Source organism: Aquarana catesbeiana, linkage group LG06 (genome assembly GCF_042186555.1).
Source record: "Aquarana catesbeiana isolate 2022-GZ linkage group LG06, ASM4218655v1, whole genome shotgun sequence".
NCBI classification, from domain to species: Eukaryota; Metazoa; Chordata; class Amphibia; order Anura; family Ranidae; genus Aquarana; species Aquarana catesbeiana.
In genome coordinates this window covers 375,584,662-375,603,247 of record NC_133329.1, presented here as the reverse complement: position 1 = coordinate 375,603,247, position 18,586 = coordinate 375,584,662, and the positions used below count along the sequence as shown (strand labels likewise).

The 18,586-nt window shown below is 43.1% G+C and overlaps 1 protein-coding gene across 2 annotated transcripts in view; it reads left to right on the top strand.

The window, feature by feature from the left end:
* The window catches only part of KYNU (kynureninase), a 244,663-nt gene that overhangs the window by 181,576 nt on the left and 44,501 nt on the right, over window positions 1-18,586 (top strand). For both annotated transcript variants that reach the window (XM_073634233.1, XM_073634234.1), the window contains exon 11: window positions 6,501-6,553. In XM_073634233.1, coding sequence (XP_073490334.1) covers window positions 6,501-6,553 — 53 coding nt within the window. The remainder of the gene's footprint in view (window positions 1-6,500; window positions 6,554-18,586) is intronic.

Here is an 18,586-nt window from a genome sequence, read left to right as displayed (position 1 = left end):
GAAAATGATTTGAATGGACAGCTGCTATGAATGATTCAGCTACTTGGAAAGGACTGCCTCATAAACCCCCCCATTGCACCAGAAGATTATGTCCCTTGTACTGGTTTTTTTCCAAGCGTCTTCCAGGACAGCCCATGAGACCTTGGGCTCCTCCTACCAGGACAGGAAACACTTTACAACCACCAGATAAAAGGGCGGTCCTCCAGGCCCATGTCAGTTATTTGTGTTTCCTCCGGACAGGGGGGTAACATGTTCCTGGAACCTGGTCCCTAGGTCTCATGAACAGGGGCTCTATAGGGCTATTTGGGGCATTTCACTAACCTCTCCTCTGCCAGTAGCAGCACTCCACTGGAGAGGTTGGCTGTGCTGCGGTCTCCTGTATCTCGGTGCCTGGAGAGGGCCAGGACTGGCATGGTGTCAGCTCCCATAAGCGCTTTTCTTTAGAAAGCAGCGGTATCCTCTCCTCACAGGCAGCATGGCTAGTTGTGTGAGGAGAAGCAGGAAGCTGCGGCGCTCAAGTAGGGGGCGGGGCTTCTGCGCTCCAAGCTGGCCCACAGAAAGTACTGAGAGCAGGTCACTTCCGGGGCATATGACGTCATCGCCGGGCGCCGGAGATGCCGGTTCCAGTCTCCTTAAACGGCGCGAACAGGAGACACTGGCCGCTGGTGTCTTCTGGTAAAAGCAGCCAGGCTGTGGAAAGCCAGAAAGGGGCAAGATGGATCAATCTGCAGTTTCTACACAGGCAGGCGATGCGCCCAACACCAGCACCTCACAGGTAAGCCTGAAGTGTTACGTCACTATCTTGCTCTCCCTGTGAGTGTTCCCTCCCCCTCCCCTCTCTGTAGTAGTGGGTTAAGGGGACACATTTCCTCCCTCCTGCACATGGTGGTTTGGGGTGGCGGGGTGGCTGTGAGTCTCATTAGGGTCACTTATCTTTTTGTTTTACAGACCAAGACCCAAGACAAGACTCAAGTGCAGCCACCTAAAAAGAAATGTGCGGTGTGCACAAACAAATTGAGCTCCTCGTGGAGCAAAGCCGTTTGTCGCAGCTGTATAGATGGCCTTGTAAAGGATGACCTGGTTGCCTCTTGTCAGAAAATGCTAACCTCTGTTAGGGACGAGCTTGCGTCCACACAGAGAGCTTCAGTCAGCACTCTGCAGTAGGCAGAGAGTGAAGACTCTGAGGCTGAGGTCAGGGTCAGATATAGAGCCCAGGGATAGAGAATCCACTCGAGGCTTGAGATTTTAGTTATCTGTAGAGGATGTGGATGACTTGTTAAAGGCTATTTATACCACCCTTGAATTGAAAGAGGAGGAGGTTCAGTTATCCAAACACGATCTTATGTATAAGGGATTGCATAAGAAAAAACCTAGAGTTTTTCCAGTCCATAGTTCATTGGTTGATACTGTTAAACTGGAATGGGATAACCCCGAGAGAAAACCATTCTTCTCTAGTAACCTAAAAAGAAGGTTCCCTTTTGATGAGGACACTGCGCAGCCGTGGAATAAAAAAACAAAGCTGGACGCACCTCTTTCAAAGGTTTCAAAAAAATTCGGACTTAGCGTTCGATGATATGGGCACACTTAAGGATCCGATGGACAAGAGGGGGGATATCCTTCTCCACAGAGCCTGGGACTCAGCGGTTGGGAACCTAAAACCAGCTCTAGCCTCCACTTGTGTGGCCAGAAATCTGGAGGTTTGATTGACTCAGATTCAGTCACACCTGTCAGCGGGTACCTCGAGAGAGCAGATTTTAAAGTCCTTTCCTCTCCTCTTTCAGGCTGTAGGTTTTTTGGCAGAGTCTTCCGCAGAGTCGGTAAGAATGTCGGCCAGGACTTCGGCTTTAGTGAACTTGGCCAGGAGAAGCATTTGGCTTAAAACCTGGTCAGGGGACCCAGCCTCCAAATTACGCCTTTGTGGGCTTCCCTTAACAGGCGATCATTTATTTGGCCCAGGACTGCAGGAGGCTCTGGAAGGCATGGCTGATAAGAAAAAGGCATTTCCAGAGAAAAAGAGAATCCCGACAGCCAGAAAATTTTTTCGTGGCCAAGGCAGGCAACAGAGTCCTAGAGAAAAGGACAGCAGGCCGAAAAAACACTGGACTGGGCACAAAGGCAGAGGCAAAGGGGGGGTGCTGTTTAACCCTCCTCAACAGCCCGCCAAGCTACAGTGACTTGTGTTCCCTGGTGGGAGGAAGATTGAGGGCCTTCATCCCACAGTGGGCAGCAGTCACTTCGAGCCCTCTCATCCTGGACCTAGTGACCAACGGGTACAGGCTGGAGTTTGTTCATCAACCATCAGAACGATTGTTGGTCACCTTTCATCCACAAGATCGAGAGAAAGCGAGGGCTCTGGGTCTCCAGATCGGAGACTTATTGGATCAAAAAGTCCTGATTCCTGTCCCACAGTTAGAGCAGGGCAAGGGATTCTATTCCCATGTATTTGTGGTCAAAACGCCGTCGGGAAAGTTTTGACTTATCCTGAATCTCCGGACCTTAAACAAGTCAATCAGATACAAGCATTTCCGTATGGAGACGGTTTTTACAATCAAAAACCTACTATACCCAGACTGGTTTATGGCCACGTTGGACTTAAGGGATGCCTATCTTCATATCCCTATCCATCCAGCCTTCCAAAAGTTTTTGAGATTGGCAGTGAAGACGAGTATGGGGACCCGACATTTTCAATTTCAAGCCCTTGCTTTCTGTCTTTCCTCAGCCCCACGCATCTTTACGAAGGTGTTGGGGGAAGCGCTGGCTCCACTAAGGTTAAAGGCGATAACTGTTATCCCTTACTTGGATGACCTCCTGATAGTGGGAAAATCATACCAGAGGCTGTTGGAGGATCTCTAGGCTGTACAGGACTTCTTACAGTCCCTAGGCTGGCTGATAAACAAAGAAAAATCGTCCTTGATCCCGGCCCAGAAAGTAACTTATCTGGGTTACGATTTTTGCTCAGTGAACCAAAGAGTTTTTCTTCCTCAGGAGAAGATTACCAAAGTGTTCCAGACTATATCAGCATTGCAGACCAACCAGTCAGTCTCTCTGAGACAGGTGTCGAAGGCAGTGGGTCTTATGACCTCATGTTTTCCCGCGGTACCATGGGCGAGACTCCGTCAGCGTCCGTTACAAATGTTTCTATTAGGAAACTGGGACGGGGATGTAAGGTCCCTGGAGTCAAGGATCCGGCTTCCCGCCAGGATAAAAAGAAGCCTGTGCTGGTGGAGACCTGGCCAGCACCTAGCAGGAGGTCTCCCATGGTCCTTTCCCATATCCCGAAGAATTACAACAGATGCGAGTTCCTGGGGATGGGGGGCCCACCTCAGCAATTCAGTAGCACAGGGAGAGTGGTCTCAAGGGCCTCATCCAATCAAAGAGAGCTGCTAGCAGTCCAGCGAGCCCTGCAGTCTTTTCAGATGGAGATCAAAGGTCACAACCTCCAAATTCTGTCAGACAATATCACAACAGTCGCGTATATCAACAAGCAGGGAGGCACGAGAATGCTTTAGCCCATTGCCCACGAGATCCTTTCATGGGCAGAGGGGAATCTAACTTCAATTTCAGCTGTACACCTGAAGGGGACAAACAATTGCCTGGCAGATTAACTCAGCCGTCACAGGATAGACCGAGACAACTGGTCCCTTCATCCCAAAGTCTTTGCAGACCTCACCAGGAGATGGGGTCGTCCCATAGCGGATTTGTTCGCAAACTGAAACAACTGCAAGACGGAGATATTCTTTTCCATGAACCCGGCAGACCAAGCCTTGGGGATCGATGCTCTTGCAAACCCGTGGCCTTCAGGCCTATGCTATGCCTTCCCGCCAATCAGATTTATTCCAGAAGTCCTCCGGAAGTTTCTGCTAGAGGAGACAGATCTCATTCTAATTGCCCCATTTTGGCCCAAGAGGCCATGGTTTTCCCTGCTACAGTCTCTGGTTTCAGAGCCTCCGCGGAGTCTTCCGAAAAGGGAAGACTTATTATTGCAGGGTCCAGTATCACACCCTCAGGTGGTTTCCTTAAACTTGACGGCCTGGTATCTGAAGAAAAGATACTGAGCACCCAGGGGTTCTCTGACAATATAGTCAAGACTCTCGTTAATTGCAGTAAGCCGGTTACTAGAGCCATATATTCCAAAGTTTGGAAGAGGTTTAACTCATGGTTATCTGAAAATGAAAGATTAACTCATGATATTCTGTCTATTTTGGAATATTTCCTAGAGGGTGTCGACAAAGGTCTTTCAGTTGGTACCTTAAAGGTACAGGCGGCAGGTATTAGTGTGTTCCTCCAGTTTTCTCTCCTGGAAAATCCCACTATAGCCAGATTTTTCAAATCTATCTCTAGGGCCAGACCAGTAGTGGTGAGAAGTTGTCCAACTTGGGATCTGTCCCTAGTACTTCAAACTCTGGTGGAATTTCCATTTGAGCCTCTGGGAAGTATTTCAGTTAAGTTACTTACATTAAAGACTGTGTTCCTTATAGCTGTTACCTCAGCTCATAGGGTACGTGAGTTGCAGGCCCTATCAGTAAGGGAGCCCTTCCTCACGATTTTTGAGGATCGAGTTGTTTTACGAACCGATCCAGGTTTTTTGCCCAAGGTGGCAAGTACATTCCACCGATCTCAGGACATTGTACTGCCAACCTTTTGTAGTTCGCCACAGGGCGACCTAGAAAGAAAATTTAGTTTTCTAGATGTAAGAAGGATTCTCTTAGTCTATCTTGAGGTCACCAAGACCTTTAGGAAAACCAATGCCTTATTTGTCCTCTTTTCTGGAGTTCACAAGGGTAATAGTGCATCTAAACCCACATTGGCTAGATGGATAAAGCAAGCCATCGCTTACAATATTAGGGAGGTTCCTACACCTTTTGTTACTGCGCACTCAACTAGAGCCTTGTCTACGTCTTGGGCTGAGAGGGCTGGTGCCTCACCGGAACAAATTTGCAGGGCTGCCACATGGTCCAGTTACTCGACCTTCATTAAACATTATCGCCTGGATCTCCTATCAGCTCAGGAGCAGGCGTTTGATCGTAAGGTCCTTCAGGCAGTTGTCCCTCCCTAGACTGGTAAGTTCTGGCTCATCGTCTCATGGGCTGTCCTGGAAGACACTTGGAGAAAAGCTGAGTTAGACCTACCTGTAACTCATTTTTTTAGAGTCTTCCAGGACAGCCGGATTCCCACCCGGTTCTGTCTGAATTTTTGTGTATCATGCACATGTTTTGCAGGGTCCTACGGTTCTTGAGAAAACTGACATGGGCCTGGACCGCCCTTTTATCTGGTGGGTGTAACGTGTTTCCTGTCCTGGTAGGAGGAGCCCAAGGTCTCATGAGCTGTCCTGGAATACTCTCAGAAAAGGAGTTTACCGGTAGGTCTAACTCAGCTTTTCCATTGTTTTAATTTTAGCTACAATTAGGCTTTAAGGTTCCCGTCACACCAATGTGTGCGTTAATGAACATTTTTTTTCTCGTTCCATTAAGACAGCCAATTCAGGAGTCTCAACACACAAAAAAATCCCAGTGCTATTGTTGCCCAACACAGCAAACCAAATTTAATTCACATCAATATATAAAGATGCAATAAAGGGCAGGTGCATTACTTACACTGTATATGTGCGTTGGGTGCCATTCAGAACCATCTATCTTTGCTAATTTCATATGCAGCCTTCGTTATTGTGTAGTAGTACTGCACAATGCTTGCACCTTTCTGTTGCCATTCAAAATGAATGACAAAGCACCACAGCACACATATTGAGGGTTGTGGTGCATGATAAGGTGTGCATAGGTGTGGATAACATCTAAAAACACATTGATTGAATTGTTTACTTTAATTTGGTCACAATCAAGTACCCCCATGACTGTAGGTATAGGGTTCTGTATATGGAGGTTTTCAATGTATTTATTCATCTTCAATGGACTGATTGGTTGGCCACCAACCATGTATTTATGAGAAAGTGATCTTTAGACCAGCAGAGTAGGAAATAGTAATTTGCTATGGTTTCCATGCACTGCACTGATGATGGTAATAAACCTGTAACAGCTGTATGTAGCTTGGGTTAAATAGCTTTGCCATATTTTGGACTTGTGAAGTAGCTTGCAGATACTTCCTGTTTAACAAAGACCTCTACTGTGCTCTTCCGTAACAACCTTTAAAATTCAAAAATGTTTTTTTTTTCTTCAAATGCATTTTTTATTTCTTAGCGGAAAAGTCTTTTTATTTTTAGAACCTCTAGTTCTCCATCCCAGCCCCTCCTGCCGATGTCTGATAACATTCATTATTCTGCTCTTTTTCTGGTCAGTCATTCTAAATTCCTGTTCGCTAACATTTCACACTGTGATGTTTGATCTGAATTCTTCATTACCGTCCCCGTAATGTCAAAACATTTTGCGTGTCACCTGCTGGGCCGACGAGCTGTTTCCTAAATACAGTAGTGTGTGTTTGCTGCGAATTAGCTCATTCCGCGGCAGCTGTAATTGCGTATAATGATTTTTATTTCTCCTTCCTTCCAGGTTGGTTGGCTGGTGGGGTCACGAGTTCAAATCCAGATTTGGCATGGATAACAGTGAGTGCCACTATTCTGATCATAAATCTAGTGCCTTTCTTGTGACAGTAATTAAGTAAAACGGAAGCCAAGAGGTTAACCTTCCTGTTAGTTTGCTCTAAGTTTATTTGTTTAAATATCCCAAAATGGATGCTCTTACTGCAGATTATAATATGGACCATATTGTTGAAGGAAGACACCTTGACCTTACCACCTTGATTTCAGGCAAATCTGACAATCCCATCTATATGAGTTTGTTGTACATCTCATTGCATAACCATGGGAACTGATATGGAGTTAGCCCCCCCTTGTCTGGCTGTAACAGCCTCCACTGTGCTGGGAAGGCAATATTTTGGGGTGTGTCTGTGGTTATGTGCCCATTCAACCAAAAGAGCATTTGTGAGTTCAGGTACTAATGTTGGACAAGAAGACCTGGTTTGCAATCAAATTTTTTATTTAGCTCAAAGGTGTTGAGTAGGGTTAGGTCAGTACTCTGTGTAGGCCACTCAGGTTTCTGTACATCAAATCCATCAAATCCAGTCTATACAGTGCTGGCTTTGTACACCAGGGCATCGGAACCGATCAGGAACAGAAAAGGGTCTTCACCAAATGGTTGCCACAAGGTTGGAAGTGTACAATGTTCTAAATCAGCCTTTTCCCAACCTTTTCAACACTAACTAACCCTTTAAAAAATGTTCCAGTCTCAGGCAACCCCTGCTAAAAATTACTATATCTACAACTCATGATACATTAGTGTGATGGCCAGTGAGAAAAATGCTCCTTACACTTGACATTTGGAAGAATTACCGCCTGACGATAACTAAAAACATCAATGGTGTCAGTGGGAACTTATCTGAGAGGCACAAATTGCCTATTACTCAAGGAACCCCTTGCAACCGCTAGAAAAACCTTATGCCGCGTACACACGGTCGGACTTTTCGTCTACAAAAGTCCAACGGACGCTGACGGACTAAAGCTGGCTGGTAATCCGATCGTGTGTGGGCTTCTCCGGACTTTCAACGGACTTTTTTAGCCTCAAATCCGACGGACTTTAGATTTGAAACATGCTTCAAATCTTTACGTCGTAACTACGACGGACCCCGAAGTCCGCTCGTCTGTATGCTAGTCCGACGGACAAAAAAACGACGCATGCTCATAAGCAAAAACTAAACGGAAGCACTCGGTCTAGTAAAACTAGTGTTCATATTGTAGGTAGCACATTCATCACGCTGCAAAATCTGTGATCGTTGAATGCAGCGCATTTTATTTCTTCTTTACGAATGCTCTAAAGAACGAAGGTGTTTTGCTGTTCATAATCAGAGTTCTCCCAAACTGATTTCTGGATTCTTTTTCTCTTTGATCTCATGAATGATATAGTATGCTTTTTAAAAACAATGTTTCCATACTAATAATACTTTTTCCCTTTTTTTTTTTTTAGGTTTGTAAAGTTACCACAAAGAACCCATTATTCTATTTTTTTTTTCTAGTGATTATTTTTTAGTTTTTAGATAAAGTTAACCCAAAGCACCGTTTTTGGTTATGTAGATTTTTTTATTTTCAAGACTTACCACTTGAACATTATTAACATTAGTAATGTATTTTTGGTGTGTTTTTTTTCAAACTCAATGAGATTGTTGTCCCTTGTTAATTTAACATTGTGTGTAAAATCAATGATTTAAAAGAAAACACATAAAGTCTTTGGCTAAACTCAAAAAAGATCCATTTATTCATGGTCAAAATAAAATAAAGAGGAAGTCAACGCTGGCAAAAGTCGGTGTACAAGAAAATTGGGATCTTGCGGAGTCCATATAAGAGGGAGCACAATCTGGTCCAAGAATCCCAGAGATCAACAGCACCAGCAGATGATCTAGATGTCCCCAGGCTGTGGTCCTACAACAGCCTGCGTCTTCTGTCAGACCAGACTGAACCCAGGTCATCACTTTCTTCTCTTCCCTGCAGCCTTTCCTCCACGCTGCCCTGCAGCCTTCCCTGTAGCCTTCTTTTGAGGCTGTGGCTCTGGTGTTTCAGTTGTGGCAGGAGGAGGAGGAGGAGGAGGAGGAGGAGGGGGGCTGCCTCATGTAGTTGGGTGTTTCGTGTTAGCGTGCCCTGCAGCCCCTTATGGATTGTTTCCCCAAATAGGCGCTCACAAATGAGGCGCTGCTCCCAATCCATCTGAAGAAGCCTGCTGGCTAAGTAGCAGCCATAGGATTCTTCCACTTCGGGGGGGCTCCTTAAAAAACGGGTGGCCTCTTGCATGAGGCGCAGGGATGCGTCCTGTGTGACCATCCCCTTCCTGGCCCTTTTTTTGGGAAGGTGGAGGGGAGGCACTTGGGATTCGGTCAGGCTCCTACTGGGCCCAGCCACCTCACTTGGCCCAGCCACCTCACTGGGAGCAGCCACCTCACTGGGAGCAGCCACCTCACTGGGAGCAGCCACCTCCTGCCTGACACTGGGCCCAGCCTCCTCCAGGATGATGGTGAATCCGGCCTCCTCCAGGCTGTCCATGGGCCCGGTCTCCTCCTGCCTGCCACTTTCCCCACATTCCTCCTGGATGGACTCATCCTGTGTATAAAAAAAGGACAATAGTTTGAGTATATTTTTTTGGGTTCATCAATGACACACAGTTTGCTTCTCATGAATAGCAAATTCAATGTGAATACATCTCTTTAATAAAAGAGTCTAACCAGACACCCTAATTATTTCAAGCAGGTGCCAAACATATTTAGCCACTACTGTCAATTGATATGTATACACAATTTTGAGTGCAAAATTATTTTAGACAATTATAACATCCAGTTAACATCATTAATATTAGTACAGTAAATATTTGTTAAAATAATTTACCTGACTCCAGATGGTCATATCCGGTTCATCCAGGATGGAAGACCCAGCTTGCTCCTCATCAGCCTCTGCTGGGGTGGAGGGAAGGGTGGAGGGAAGGGTGGAGGGAAGGGTTGAAAGTGATGGCTTGGCTTCATTCTGGTCATCAAGAAAACGGAGTTGATTGTAGTACCACAGCCTGGGTACATAAACATCATCTGCTGATGCTCCTGATCTCCTTGATTCCTGGATCTTCTTATGCTCCCTCTTATACATGTTCCTCAAGACCCCAATTTTCTTGAGCAATGTCTCCATTGTTGCTTCCGGGATGGTCGCCTGGACAAAAGACAGAAGTCTCTCCAGCGTTGACTTCCTCACATGCTTTGCATAATACTGAGGGTGTTTCACCTCCCACAAATTCCTCATCTCTCGATATTTAGAAATAAAAGCTGTAAGGAACTCTGGATCCTTAAATAGGGGATTCATTATATCTGGAAAAGATAAAGTCACAAGACAAAAAACACTTATTATAGGTTTCTGCTAACCCCTCATCATCTTCTCCCTATGTAGGCCTCATCAATCTATCAAGCCATATAGGCCGCTTGCTACAAAGTCATGACCATAAAACCCAAAAAAAATATATTTAAAATTACCTTCGTTTTGTAACGTCCTGGTCCACTATCACCTACGCACAGAACGTACGTACGACACGTGCGCAAGGGCCCTCTTCATACACTACGCATGTGTGAAACTCCGCCTGCGTCGCCCGCCCCTGACGTTCGAAATTAACTCATGTTCTCCGCCCATTTTTTGTTACGGCGCGTAGTGGGGTAAATAATGGCGGAGACACCTGATATGTTGACGACCTCAGGTAGTGGAGACAGCCCGGAGGCCGGAACGTCAAGATCTGTGAGGCCTAGATTTAAGGCCTCTAATATGAGTTTTAAAGAGATGGTGGAGATGGTGGCCATTCTTCACAAAGACGACTATGATGGGAAGTATGGGCCGTACGCACGGCCAAATTTGCGCAAGGCCAAAATAATGGCGAAGGTCGTGGACACTTTGCAGGCATCTTTTGGGGTCCAGCGCTCCAGAGATCAACTTAGAAAAAGATGGTCTGACCTGAAACTCAGGGAGCCGGATCAATACAGACGTATCCGGAAAGTTCTTAAAAAAAGTAAGTACTTGTCGTGTTTTTCTCTTGTGTTTATTACCTTGTATACTGCTCCATGTGCTTTTCCTTCCTATACGATTTTTTTGTTCATCGTTTTAAACGATCTTTTACTAAACCTCGTTACATATCTATAGATAGATCTATCTATCTATCTATATATATCTATATATATATATATATATATATATATATATATATATATATATATATATATATATATATATATATATATATATATATATATATAGAGATATATATATATATATAGATATATATAGAGATATATATATCTATAGATATATATATCTCTATATATATCTATATATATATATATATATATATATATATATTATATATAGAGAGAGAGAGAGAGAGAGAAATGTAAAACATTCTTTTGGAATATTTTAAGTTAGCTTTTTTTTCTTCTTTACATTTAGTTAGATATTTAGAGATTTTGTTCCAGATATAGAGAGAGAGAGAGAGATCAAAAGATTATTAACTATATTTTGAGATATTGATATCTAGATATCTATCTATACGATATGTCTTTATAATTTTAAATATTGAGGTAAAATAGGAACTCTACACAAACCACTTCACTACAAATGTTGGAAAATTACTATGTACTAAAATATCTGTGTGCTAAGTAGATTAATAATAATTTTTGGTTTCACATAGGGGAAAAATCACTCAGCCAACAAGAAGACAGTCCACCCCAAGCCAAACATGATTGGGAAATCAGCCCAAGTCCCACTGAGGATGTGGAGGAAGGAGAGGTGGGCGACATGGGCACCCCACCAGGTGAGTGTCTGACACACCAGCTTACGGTAATCTATGCATGGCTGCCTTTTGTTTAATGTAATTTGTCTACTCTATTTTAGGGGATCTGGTTGTGCTTGATTCAAGCAACAGTGCCACCCCCGAGGATGTGGAGGAATTATGCTACATGGGCACCCCACCAGGTCAGTGTCTGAGACAACAGCTTTATTATGGTAAGGTAAACTATGTATGTGTGCATATTTCTAAATACATTTTTTGGTTTCATTCCACTTTAGGTACAAGAAGTGACTATTTCACCTCAGAAAGTGCCCAACGGCTAATTGGTCAAATAATGGCCTGGAATAAGGACATCGATGAAATGCGTAATCGGCTGGATCGTATGCAGCAGGAAATGAAGGACATGATTGATGTTTTGGGTCGAATCTAAATGCCCTTTTTGAAACCCCAAAACATCAATCATGTCCTTCATTTCCTGTTTTGCTGACCCCATTCTGGGCCTTCTCTTTATTTTTTTGGCTGAACAGAAATGGCTGTTTAACCCAATTTAAAAAAGGAGGGCTGTTTCTCGTAAATACCTAAAAAATCCACAAAAAAATAAAACTTGATTTTCTCAAAAACCAAAAAAAAAAAAAAACTTGATTTTAAAAAAACCAAAAAAATAAAAAAACTTGATTTTAAAAAACACAAAAAAAAAAAAAAAATTGATTTAAAAAAAAAAAAAAAAAAAAAAAAATTGATTTTCTCAAAAACCCAAAAAAAAAATAAAACTTGATTTAAAAAAACCAAAAAAAATAAAAAAAATTGATTTGAAAAAAACAAAAAAAATACTAAACTTGATTTTAAAAAAACCCAAAAAAAAAAAAACTTGATTTAAAAAAAAAAAAAAAAAAAAATTAGATTTTCTCAAAAACCCAAAAAAAAAATAAAACTTGATTTCAAAAAACCAAAAAAAAAGAAAAAAATTGATTTTAAAAAACCAAAAAAAATACTAAACTTGATTTTAAAAAAACCAAAAAAAAAAAAAAAATTGATTTTAAAAAACCCAAAAAAATACTAAACTTGATTTTAAAAAAACCAAAAAAAAAAACCAAAAACTTGATTTTAAAACAAAAAAAAAAAAAAAATTTGATTTTCTCAAAAACCCCAAAAAAAAAAACTTGATTTAAAAAAACCCAAAAAAAAGAAAAAAACTTGATTTGAAAAAAACCAAAAAAAAAAAAAACTTGATTTTTAAAAACAAAACAAAAAAAAAAAAAAAGCCTGTTTGCGAAAATCAAAAAGCCAAAAATATTTTTTTGTGGATTAGGGAGAAATATTTAAATATAATTATATTTTGCAAAATTATTAAGAGATCATTATATTTTTGTCTATGAACATTTTATACTAAATGCAGAACTGAATGCATAACAACCATTAATAAAAACATCTCCTTATAGGAATTAAATAAATGTGTGGTTTGTTATTTCAATGCTCAGTATCAGTTTGGTTATAATTGTAAAAAAGTTGTTTACAGTGGCAATGGAGCTTATTTAGACATTTAAAATTAAAATACAGTTGGCACTACAACTGCTCGACCATAACCTAGGAGACAGCCCAAAAGAAAGGCAAGCAATAAATATAATGCAAGATTTCATCAATATTTTTTTTATTGTAAAAAATTAAATATCCTGGCCCATTGCAATGGCCCCCCTACCCATAAAATAATTAACATATTGCTGTCTAACTTGACGGGCACTTTGGGGGGCCAAGCCAGTACGGACAGTATCCAGGCCCGTAAGGTTGGCATCTATTTGTCCGGCCTCAGGCCCAACTGTGCCTATATAATTCTGAGAATGTTTGTTTAAAAAGTTGTGCAGAATGCAGCACGATAAAATTATAAAATTAAGTTTGTATTCCGCCAAATTAATGGCTGTTTGAAACAGGCGGAACCGGCTGGCCAGAATTCCAAACGCATTCTCAACCACTCCTCTAGCTCTGGCCAGCCGGAAATTAAAAACCCTCCTCTCTGGGGTGAGGGTTCTTTGGGGGAATGGCCTCATGAGGTGCTTGCTGAGAGCGAAGGCTTCATCGGCAATGAAGACAAAGGGGAGTCCTTCCACGTTATCCGCATCAGGTGGCAATCCCAGGCCACCACTCTGGAGACGCTGGCAGAACTCCGTCTGGGCAAATACTTCTCCATCCGACATCCGGCCATTCTTCCCCACGTCCACATATAAAAATTCATAGTGTGCCGACACCACCGCCATTAAAATAATACTGTGGAACCCCTTATAATTAAAATAGTATGACCCCGAATGGGGTGGTGGCACGATGTGGACATGTTTCCCATCGATAGCCCCTCCACAATTGGGAAAGTCCCAACGGCTGGCAAAATGGGATGCCACAGTCTGCCATTCCTGTGGCGTTGAAGGAAACTGGGGAATCAAACAAGAAAACCAAAATCAATTAATTTGTAAGCTAACATTGCAAGAAAATTAGACAATTAAAAACATTAGTCCCCAGCATCAGTATAACATTAAATAATTTAATTCTTCTGGAATAACTAATATGGAAAGGCACACTTATCAGATTGCTCACCCCCTCTGATGGAACATTGATTACATTTTAGGGGGTTGTGAAATCCCTAAAAAAGATTACTTTTAGGACACGCAGGAATTTAGGGACTAAAAAGGCTACAAGACTGCAGTTGTCGCACTCTGCAGGTGCAGTTGCTAACCAGCTTACAGTAAATGAGGTAATGTAAAAAGGCATTCATGTTGCAAGGAGTACACAATCACATGCAAGGGCAATTAATGAAAACACTTTGAGGCTTGCATATGATTTGATGATGGAAATCAGCAGAGCTTCTGCTCATTTACTAAAGCACTGGAACAAATGCACTTGTAGAGTGCACATGCATTTAGCAAAGTGCAACATATATTTGCTTGAGACAAATCAACACCACAGAACATTCAAGCAAATTTTTACGAGGGTGGGGGGGGGGGTTGTGAAATCTAGCTAATTGCTAATTAGCAGCACACTATTTGGAGTGAGTTTAGGGGGGGGGGGGTTGTGAAATCTAGCTAATTGCTAATTATAAGCACACTAAATACACTCAAACAAAATACATTCAAAATGAGTAGACTAGGTGGATATGTTCACATCACTGCATGCTGGGGAGGTTATTGAAGGAAAATATACATGCATGACAAAAAATAACAGGAAAAAAATCCAGCATGTGTGAGGATAAAAAGGGGACATTCACACTATATTGCAATGATGGTAAGTAGTGTTTGAAGCAAGAAATACATTACATTATCAAAGATTACATAAAAGAACATGTGATGCTAATAAAAGAAAAATATCTTACCTTAATATAGTCCTTCTGCAGGACCTGGATGATGGCAGAACAGGTCTCTGGGATAATGATACCCAGAGCCTGGGGGGAGATGCCTGTCGAGAACTTAAGGTCCTGCAGGCTTCTCCCTGTCGCCAAGTACCGCAACGTGGCAACTAGCCTCTGCTCCGGAGTGATGGCTTGCCTCATGCAGGTATCCTGCCTGCTAATATAGGGGGTCAGCAAAGCCAACAAACGGTCAAAAACGGGGTCCGTCATCCGGAGAAAGTTCCTGAAATCCTCAGGATTATTCTCACGGATCTCACGGAGCAAAGGCATGTGACAGAACTGGTCACGCTGAAGCAACCAATTCTTGGTCCATGAACTCCTCCTCGCCCTGTTCATGGACTGGTCTTGGGCTGAAGAATAAACTACAGCACCAAACACATACAATGCACGAGCTCTACGACGAGTACGTACAGGTAACATGGTTTCAAAACGGTCGGCTGGTCAGAACGCACTTAACAGAACGCACTGAAGAACAGCAAGGCCTGTGAAGAACGACCTGAAAATCAGGAACGAGCGGCCAATAAAACAAAGATTTCTCAATGCCAACTGACCAAACGCACTGAAAAGCAGATACAAACCTCACAAGCACAGACTGAACAACAGTTAAAACGAACTGAAAAATACGAGTCTCACAAGCGCGAATCGTCTCTCACCAAACTTCTACTAACACGAGATTAGCAGAAGGAGCCCAAAGGGTGTCGTACGGGCTATTGAACTTCCGTTTTATAGTCTCGTCGGACTTGGTGTACGTCACCGCGTACTAGGCTGTCGTACTTTTGTGTGGTCGTGTGTAGGCAAGTCCGTTCGTAAGAAAGTCTGCCGCAAGTCCGCCGAAGGTACGCCGGAAGTATGTCGGACAGGCTGTCGGACTTTTGTAGGTGAAAAGTCCGACCGTGTGTACGCGGCATTAGGGTTCCAAGGAAGCCTGATTGAGAAAGCCTGGTCTAAAATGCCATAGCATTTATAGAACTCTTCACTTGAAACATGCCAATAATTCTCAATAATTCTCAATAACAAACTCAATAATTTGGTGATGTGTCCATACAGTGTATTTGCAAATGTCTTCAGAGATCTATTTTTAATGAAATAGTAGACAAGGTTTACTGTTGGGGGGCATTTGAAATACTGGTATCTAGTTTTATAATTACCTTTAAAAGGATTTAGGACTTTAATTTTATTAATAGATCTAAACCCTAACTTGATGACATGTAGTTTCCTAAAACACTTTTATTAGGGATGGGCAAACGGTTTGGCCCAAGCATGATTTCAGGCCAAACATTTGCCCATTCAGGCTTTCACCAAACAGTCAAATTTTCAGGGTTGTTTGCCCCCATGAACACCCTGTAATGCACTGAGCGCTACGCAGTGCATTCTGCACCCTGATTAGGCAAAGCTTTGCCCAGTCAGGGCGCAGTGTAATCTAGTTGTTAAGAAGTGGGTCCGGGAAGCCGGCCGCGGCATCCTTAACAACCAATGAGTCATCAGCTGCCAATGAGTTTCCCCGCTAACAGCTAAAAAAAAAAAAAGCGTTGGTAAAGCATGGTATTGTCCTAAAAAGGGTTTGGGGACCTGGGTCCTGCCCCAGGGGACATGTATCAATGCAAAAAAAAACTTTTAAAAACGGCCCTTTTTTCGGGAGCAGTGATTTTAATGATGCTTAAAGTTAAAAAAAAAGTGAATTATTCCTTTAAATATCGTATCTGGGGGGTGTCTATAGTATGCCTGTAAAGTGGCGCGTGTTTCCCATGCTTAGAACAGTCCCTGCACAAAATGTCATTTTTAAAGGAAAAAACTGCTTGCGGCTTTAATGTAATGTCGGGTCCTGGCAATATGGATGAAAATCAGTGAGACAAACGGCATGGGTACCCCCCAGTCCATTACCAGGCCCTTTGGGTCTTGTATGGATATTAAGCCTCGGATCACACCAGAGGCGGCACGACTTGCAGGTCGCCTCACCGAGGCGACCTGCACACGACTGCCCGGGCGACTTGCAAAACGACTTCTGTATAGAAGTCTATGCAAGTCGCCCCAAGTCGCCCCCAAAGTCGTACAGGAACCTTTTTCTAAGTCGGAACAACTTGCGTCGCTCCCCTTAGAACGGTTCCATAGCACAGAACGGGAGGCGACTTGTCAGGCGACTAGGTCGCCTGACAAGTAGTCCCTGTGTGAACCGAGCCTAAGGGGAACCCCGCAACCAAATTAAAAAAGGAAACAGCAGTATACAGGCTCTGTACTCTGAACAGCAGTCTACAGGCGGTGCAAACAAGATAGGGACTGTAGGTTTGTTGTTAAGTAGAATCTGTTTGTAATTTTGAACTGGTACATTTTTAACGTGTTTAGCTCCAGCCAAAAAATCTATTTTAAGCTTTTTGGAAAACATAGGGAAGGGTTATCACCCCTGTGACATTTGTTTTGCTGCCTGTGCTCCTCTTCAGAAGATTTCACCTCACTTTTTGTCCCAATGACAAATGTTTTTTGAAAAATTGGGTTTTTTTGTGAAACAAGGATTGGTGATAAAGCATCATTGGAAAGGAGAAATGTTTTTCCCATATTAACTCTTACAGGAGAGAATTTCCCTTCCTAGGGGTAGATTTCATCTCACTTCCTGTTGTCTCCTTCTGTTTGCAAGTAGGAGTCGTTTGTAAGGTGAATGTTTGAAAGTAGGGGCCTGCCCTATATACTGAGCAGAAATTTGGGCCTTAGGTGTTGTTGTGGCCACAACACTGTAAGCCCTCACAGGGCCCTGCTGTGAAATATTAGATCAAGAATTGTAATTACATGCCCAACAGGGGCAGAAAAATTGGGCCTTTGGTGGTGCTGGTGGTGCTGGTGTCACAACACTGTAAGACCTCACTCTCTCTTGGTGGGCGCAGAAACGGGCCCTGCTGTGAAATATTAGATCAAGAATTGTAATTACATGCCCCTGTTGAACAGGGGCTGAAAAATTGGGCCTTAGGCACTGGTGCCACAACACTGCAACCCCTCACAGATACTCTAGTTGGAACGCAGGAACGAGCCCTGCTGCAAAGTATTGCATCAAAAATTGTAATTACACGCCCCTGTTAGACATGGGCTGAAAAATTGGGCCTTAGGCACTGGTGCAGGTGCCACAACACTGCAAACCCTCACAGATACTCTAGTTGGAACGAAGGAATGAGCCCTGCTGCAAAGTATTGCATCAAAAATTGTAATTACACGCCCCTGTTAAACAGGGGCTGAAAAATTGGGCCATAGGCACTGGTGACGGCGCCCAGAACCAAAAATGTTCTTACAAGCTATCAGCGTGATCATTGAGGAGGAAGAGGATAATTACTCAGGATAGTCACTCAGCATCAGCATAGGCAGTCTTTGAAGGGATCTGAGATTTCAAAAAAAATTATTCGGTTACATCAGCATCAGGTGCTTGGTAGATGGTGGTGATCCAAGACTGATTCATTTTTATGAAGGTCAGTCGATCGACCGAGTCGGTGGACAGACGCACCCTGTGATCGGTTACAATACCTCCAGCAGCACTGAATGTGCGTTCCGAAAGAACGCTGGACGCAGGACAGGCCAGTAGCTCAATTGCATACTGTGCAAGCTCTGGCCAGTGATCCATCCTCAAGACCCAGTAACCCAGAGGATTTTCGGTGGGAAAGGTGTCCAAGTCAGATCTTGCCCCTAGGTATTCCTGCACCATGTAAAACAGACGCTGGCGATGGTTGCTGGAACCGATCATACCTTGGGGCTGCGGACTAAAAAATTCTCTGAACGCATCAGTCAGACGGCCACCTTCTCCACCGCTCCTTCTTTGACTGACCGAAGCCTCAGCAACACGTTGTCCAGAAACAGGAGTTTGTAACCTCCCAGTCTCTGGGAACGCGTTGCACAGACCTTTCTGCAAGGCCTCCCAAAG